This window comes from Egretta garzetta, unplaced genomic scaffold (assembly GCF_000687185.1).
Source record: "Egretta garzetta isolate BGI_Z169 unplaced genomic scaffold, ASM68718v1 scaffold224, whole genome shotgun sequence".
NCBI lineage: Eukaryota > Metazoa > Chordata > Aves > Pelecaniformes > Ardeidae > Egretta > Egretta garzetta.
In genome coordinates this window covers 209555-216463 of record NW_009259530.1, presented here as the reverse complement: position 1 = coordinate 216463, position 6909 = coordinate 209555, and the positions used below count along the sequence as shown (strand labels likewise).

At 41.3% G+C, this 6909-nt stretch overlaps 1 protein-coding gene across 1 annotated transcript in view; it reads right to left on the bottom strand.

Annotated features, from left to right (window-relative positions):
* Positions 1 to 6558, bottom strand: part of DCK (deoxycytidine kinase) — a 10167-nt gene extending 3609 nt beyond the window's left edge. Inside the window, exons 1-5 of the mRNA XM_035893106.1 lie at positions 6356 to 6558; positions 3967 to 4160; positions 3112 to 3259; positions 1427 to 1542; positions 892 to 991 (exon numbers count right to left, since the gene is read on the bottom strand). Coding sequence (XP_035748999.1) covers positions 892 to 991; positions 1427 to 1542; positions 3112 to 3259; positions 3967 to 4118 — 516 coding nt within the window. The 5' untranslated portion in view covers positions 4119 to 4160; positions 6356 to 6558. The remainder of the gene's footprint in view (positions 1 to 891; positions 992 to 1426; positions 1543 to 3111; positions 3260 to 3966; positions 4161 to 6355) is intronic.
* Positions 6559 to 6909: the final 351 nt, after the last annotated feature.

The window sequence follows — 6909 nt, the reverse complement described above, 5'->3', positions numbered from 1 at the left end:
AATAGCACTTTAATAAACACAACTACAGAGAAAAAGCTTTAATGATAGTGCCAATTCAATAAACAAGACTAAAAATAAGCAGTATTGCAGCAGGCTAGAAGACTGTTCATTATCTCAATGTAAGGCCATGACTAAAATATTTTTGGGTAATTATACTGTGAAGTATATTTGTAGAGCAAAGGATCCCTATTTGCATTAGCTGCACTGCCCTTTGCTGCGACACACTAACCGGAAGAGAGGATAGCCCATAATCACTTTCATTTAACTAGACATATCTGCAAAACCTACAATAGTTTGCCACTGGCTCACTGCTTTGCATCCAAACTCGGCCACAGGTTCAGTAAACTCATCCTTCCATTTTCCGCTGTAATGGTTTTGTACTCTATTTTCACAGTACCTGGAATCAAAATTCTTTTCCTGACTAGCACTGTAGGTCAGACACTTTCACAGCTAACATAAGGAAGACTTTACCCCGACATCCAACTTGGACCTGCAGAGCCTTCCTTCTCTCTCCCTCAACAGCTACCCTGATCCTCTCCCACCCCCATGACATATCTTACAATACCTTCACAATGTTAGGAGCAGGATGTAGCAAATGACAGTTCTTTTAAACAGTTGAGGGTTATTTAAATTAGAAATTATATTTGCTAACAAAGCTACTAGTGTAAGTCTTCTCAAACAAGCCTTGCATATTTCCTTCCCCCCCCCCCCCCCCTTTTTTTTTTTTTTAAGGAAAACTAACACAGGAAATGGCATGAAGAAGCACAGGCTCTAAGTCTAGCCTGACTTCAAGGAACGCTGTACTCTGAGATGCAAGAAGTATCCTGAATTCATTTTGACATGCTGGCGATAAATCAAAACCATCAGTTTGTTCTGCTTGTGAAATTTTACCTTTTCAGTCATGTGATCATATCTGTCCTTTTTGCCTTTGAAGTCTTCATTAACATCTAACGTTAAAATAGGTATTTCCTGTAGATATTCAAAATCCGTCCTGTGTCAAGATAGGAACAGAGGAAATATTACTAGCGGGAAATAAGTATGCATCATTCAAGCATTTTCATTGCTAAGGATCCTACGACAAGAACTGCGCCTATCAATTACAGCCATGAATTCTGAATATAAAGCAGCTTGCATTTACAGTGTGGCTCCTAGGATATATTACTGATTCTCGAGCATTCTGCTCCCCCAGCACCTAACGTTAAATTCAGCTGTGTACTAAAGTTCATTCAGCAGAACCCTCTGCTATTCAGAGCTCTATGTGAAGAGAGCTCAAGGCACGTTGCACTTCCTAGCAATAACTAACGTGCTGTAAAGCTGATACTACTAAGGAAGTATAGATAAGAAATATTCCTGGAGTTTTATTTTACATATCATGGGAAAAGTTGAAGATTTATCCGTCTTGACATAACCATTAAACAAACCCTACCGCAGCGTCCTATGCTGAAGCCAACTTTCATGTTTGTAGTGAAGCTTCTCCAGATATTCAATAGGAATTTCTTGCTCTTCATCTCTTCCACGCAAGTAAATCCTATTTAAGCATTTCTAAAGGCAAAAGATATAAATAACAAAAAATATTGGTTCTTTTTGCAGACCTACACAGCAAGTCTAGTTTGCCGACTTATTTTTGCCAACCCTTCCCACCGTGCTCAATGCACCACTCTTTGCCAAAGATGAATATTCAGCTTGCTAACTATCTTACGAGCATAGAAACGTTACGCCATGCTCAGCTGATGGAGTCCACAGACAATACACAAAACCAAAGAAGGACCCAAGGGAACGTATCACATGATTTCTCCGCTACAAGGAAAGGTCTCAGATAAGCTCCTTAGGAGAAGGGGTACCAGTGTATTATTGCACAAAAAGAGCACAGAAATACCCATTTGACATTATAGGCAGGCATTTCAAAATCTCATTATATATTTCTGGCTCTTAGGAACCCAGTGTCCAATGTAGTACATCATTAGTTCCCATCCTGAATGCATCCAAAGCCTCAACAAGCCTATGAAAACTGTTTAAACGTGTTGTAAATTACCTGTCGTAATTTACACTACTTTGTAATGTAAATATACATTACTGACTTAAAGAGAAAAAAAAAAAAGCCCTCAATAGCAAGCCTAGTAAAAAAGCTGTCAGAGAACTCTAGCACATCATGTTAGGCAGTTGTTTACAACAATAACAAAGCTGCAGAGTGGAAGTCAGAATCATAGAATCCTTTAGGTTGGAGAAGACCTTTAAGATCATCGAGTCCAACCGTTAGTTGGAAGTAAGGAAGTGACCTGTAAGTTTAGAAGAGCTCCAACTGCTGTAATCAACTGTTACGTTTTTCTCTCATTCACTTAGGTTTCATACTCCAAAGATATATTCACGAGGTTGTTCTCTCCTTTTAAAAAACCTTAGATGCCCAAAGATCAAAGCCTCGTCATAAAGCCTCACCTACAGAAGGTGCATTCATCTGGCTGAGCTCCATTACTCCAGGTGAAAGGGCTTCCCACACACCGCCCCCAAATCAGCTGTGGCCTTAACTATAAATTGTTCTATCTATCACAGCCATGTTCCTATAGCTCTTTTGTCCTTTTTCTTTTAGTTCCAGTGGTATTTTCTGGTTTGCTCTTGTCACATACTCTGGTTTATAATTAGAAAATCATTATCATAACATTTTATTTAAAAATACACAGGCTACATTTGAAAGAACATTCTTTTTTTAAGTATTTCCAGACTGTATTAGTCATCACTCAAGTATTACAGCCTTCAAGGGAACACTACAATCTCAACTGAACTCTAGTCATTAGGACCCGTGCTGTGCAAGATAAGGGTAGCTCAGGATTTTGAGAGGACAATTTCCCAACTGTTTCCTTGCCTGAACCATGCAAAGCAAACCCTGAAACAAAGATACAGTGATATGCAGTGACACACAACTGAGACCTCACTGGAGCTGACTGCAAGCGTATTATTCTGTTATCATCAAAAAGGTCTAGAATCATAGTTAAAGCCTGCATTATTTTTTTTTTTTTTAGAAAAAAATACTATAGAAGCACAAAGATCAAATTTAACAGGCAAGGCACAGAACGTGTACTCTCGTTTTCTGTGCAGTCATAAATTTTTATTCCTCACCTCAGGAGTGGCTCTGAGATAAATGATCCCATCCAGCGCTAGGCTTGGACCAAACTGCTTATTCATCCAGTCATGCCAGTCTTGGTAAATAGTCCATTCAGTTTCATTCATGCAATCAGACTCATATAAATTAGCTGCAAAGATATATCTGTGAAGACAAAACAGTTACATAAAGGAAAATGAGCTCGAACACGGTTATCATTCACTTTGCCTGAAGCAGTGCACAGTGACTGGGAAAGACGCTGAACACTAAGTTCTGAACACGTAAGCGCTGAACGCAGCAACGGCTGCGGCTCAGGTACCCCTTCAGGAATAAATCCACAAACCACCACTGGTTTGTACCCCGTGGTCGTTTATTGACAATGTATTAGAACACAGGGAACACCGAAGGGTTATGTGTTGGGACCTAGTTTTCAAATCTAACCTTCCCAACCCAGAAACACAGGCTACGGCACTATGAAATAGCTCGACCTGTTTCAAGAAGCATAACAGTAAACAAGACTAAGTGACAAAGAAATTGCTCGTGACTTCTCAATGCCTACTCCCCTCTTTATTTTAAAGGGAAACGTGCATGCACAAATCATAAAACAACTACCCACAAAGAATGAGAAACTATGCATAGCTAAGCAAGGTTATAGAACAAAACCATAAACCCTCAGACCAGTCATATTACTTCGCTGTCAACACCAATGAGAGAAAGGTAACAAACCACTTATTGAGGCCATTGTGATCCAGCAGTATCAAAATTATGACGAAAGGAGGTACAAAACTCAGTCACGCTGTGCTTTTTATTTATTTATGCATTTTACTTAGGAGAACACCGATCTTCACTTTGAGGACTTCAGTCCAACATACCTGTCGCTGTAAACAGATCGCTCAAAGAAGACCACAGGATTCTCCGCCTCTCTGAGTTTGCCATCGAGGGATCGGAGCTGAGCCCGGATCCTGCTGAGACACGCGTAGGTCTGGAAAGTGAAAGACCACCTCTCTGGTTTCTCATACATCATCCGAAGCACGTTTCTGCCACCCTTCTGCGATGAAGTCAGCTCCTGGTTTTAAACAAATACGGTGACCCTTTAAGTTGAGAAGGTGGACGAGTAAGGTAAAACAGAATTGCTCTACTATGGTAAAGCTGTTCAGCCTTTACTGCAGGTTTACAATTGCATCACTTACCTCTCAACCCTATCTATAATACAAGGCATAAATGCCAGTAACATTATTCCTCCTATGGCGCTGAGCTGAACAAGCAACTCTCTGCAACCTACAGGGTCAAAATGCTCCAGCAGCAAAACACTTTGTTCACCATTTCCAAGCTTTAATAAAAGAACAACATCTTATCGGTACAAAAAGTCAACGACACTGTAGAAAAATCCATACTCCTTTCACTCCGAGAAGCGGGAGTTTACAAGTTGGGCTCTTTTTGGTTTTCCCCATCTGTTAATTACAGTTCCTATGGTAACAGCTGCTGATGCAGCACCCTCAGATAGGATTGCTCTCTCATCTCACCTGGGAGGCTCAGAACAAACTCCCAACCAAAGAGCTCCCTCAGCTCGCAAGGGAGATCAAACGCCTCGAGGCAGCCACAAAAGCTCACGGAAACCACATCCAAGCACTGACATATTTTCAGAAACAGAAGTCAACACCTAGGTGACAGCAATTAAGATTCTGGAATTCCAGGTTTCGTCATCATCGGGGGTTGGACTAGATGACCTTTAGGGGTCCCTTCCAACCCAAAACATTCTATGATTTTATGATCCTCATCTCTAATTCCCTGCAACCATACCTACCCTAGTAAACCAAACGTGCCCAGCACCACGCTCTGACACTGGCCAAGCGGCACACAAGAGCAATATCCACAGCACTAAACATTCTAAGCCTCCAAAAGGAGGAGGCTGCAGGCAGCGCGCTTTCGGGAGAGTCCCCAGGCTATCCTACTGCACAAACCGTGCCTGGGACCTGCTTGGCAGCATCCTAGCTGGTCACGGGACAGAAGTCCGTGAGGGACAAGGGACGTGGCCTGGTGCCACTATCCAGGATACGTCCCCTACTCCATATTGAAATAGAGCAGACGCAGCTGCAGCGGCCTTTCACAACTCAGAATACCTGTATTTATCAGTTTCACCAGTAAGAAATGAAATATAAGATATAGAACTACCTGCCAGAAAAGATTTCACTATCCTTCAAAACCACAGTATTAAGGAGCACAGTACTAAGCCATCTGGAGTATTTCAGGTGCAACTTTCATAACAACTAACAACTATAAAAGCCTTCCAGGGGTGAGCAATTGCCTTCTCATCATTCCTTCCTTATCCTCTTCCCTTTGCAGTATTCAACTGTCTTCATATCAACCCAGAAATTGTCTTGTCTGCTTTCTTCCTAATTCTCTTCTCCGCTCTGCTGGAGGGGGGGTGAGCTGATGTTTGTGTGGGTCCCTAGCTGCTGGCCAGGGTCAACCCAACACAGTATGTTAAAAAAATAAAGAAACCTTTAACTTGAACTTCAAGTCTATTAAACTAGCTTGTTCGCTTAGTTCTTAAAAGAAAGGACTTCAGTCTGGTTTGGTATTTGGATTTCCTTTAGTACCATAAAAAAAAAAAAAAGCTGTTAAGCTCTGAAAAAATGCAGCTGAGAAAAAGTTAGAAACAACACACCCCACTAAAAGTTTACGTTTAGTTAACTAAAATACAGCTTTCTTTTTGCTAGATCTAAAAAAGAAAAATCTTCTACAGTTCACAGAAAGCTGTCTACACAGCTGTGACTTAGGCCACTAGGTTGCAGCTGGATTGCCAACAGAATTAATTACAGGTAGCTGACAGAGAAACCACCACCATACACAACTCCGCAGTAGCTCCTTACTTCCTAAACCTTTTAGCAGATGCCTTCCAGGACACCTGGGCAACCCTCTGCTCTCACCTGGTTAGTTCAGTTACCAAAAGTTACTTCCGCCTAACTTCTTTCCATCCCTTGCTTTTAATACATTTAAAAAAAAAACCCACGGTAAAAGCCTGTTCTAATCATTTACATCCTGATGTTGAAAAGCATTTCTTCTATAATACAGCCAGCAGTCTGGAAAACAGGACCTCAAATATTATCCGTAAGAATCAGCGAAAACATGGCTACCCCACGTGTTTCCTAAAACGCCTGGTCTGTCAGATATATTGCTCTCGTGAAATCAGAAAAACATTTGACTTGGTTTGGATTCTTTATTTTATTTTAAGTTTCACTTTAGTTTCCTTCACCATACCTCGCAATCGTCTTCAGAGTTTTGCTGAACATTGCACCATCTAGCTACAGGCTCCGGAACGACTTCCCATTCCTCATCGGCTTGCTTGAGAAGATTCACAAACGTCGACTTCCCTGCAGCTGTAGAAAAAGCAGGGAAGAACAGCGATCAAAAAACGCCAATAGCATCATTATTTAAGTACCGTACGGCTCTGGTTTCAAGTCCCATAAATGATTCTCCAACACACCCGTACTTGTGGCTCCACAACAAGCATCAATCAGAGACCATCGCATACCACAGATCGCCAATTGACTGAGCACCGGGTGTTTTCAGTTTTATTTATTGCACAACACCAGCAGCCAACTTAACAAAAATCAGTAACCACAAGTCTCAGCCCAGACCAATTATCTAAGTTGGAGAAAGCTACATTTGCAATTAGAACACCAAGTCTTAATTTTTTTAAAGGTACTTAATGATCCAATCTTAGGCATGAAGTTGCAGTCTCCCCAAGTTGTTTTAATAAGAAAAAAGAAAAAAAAAAAGGGGGGGGGGGGGGGGGGGGAGAGAAAGACAGC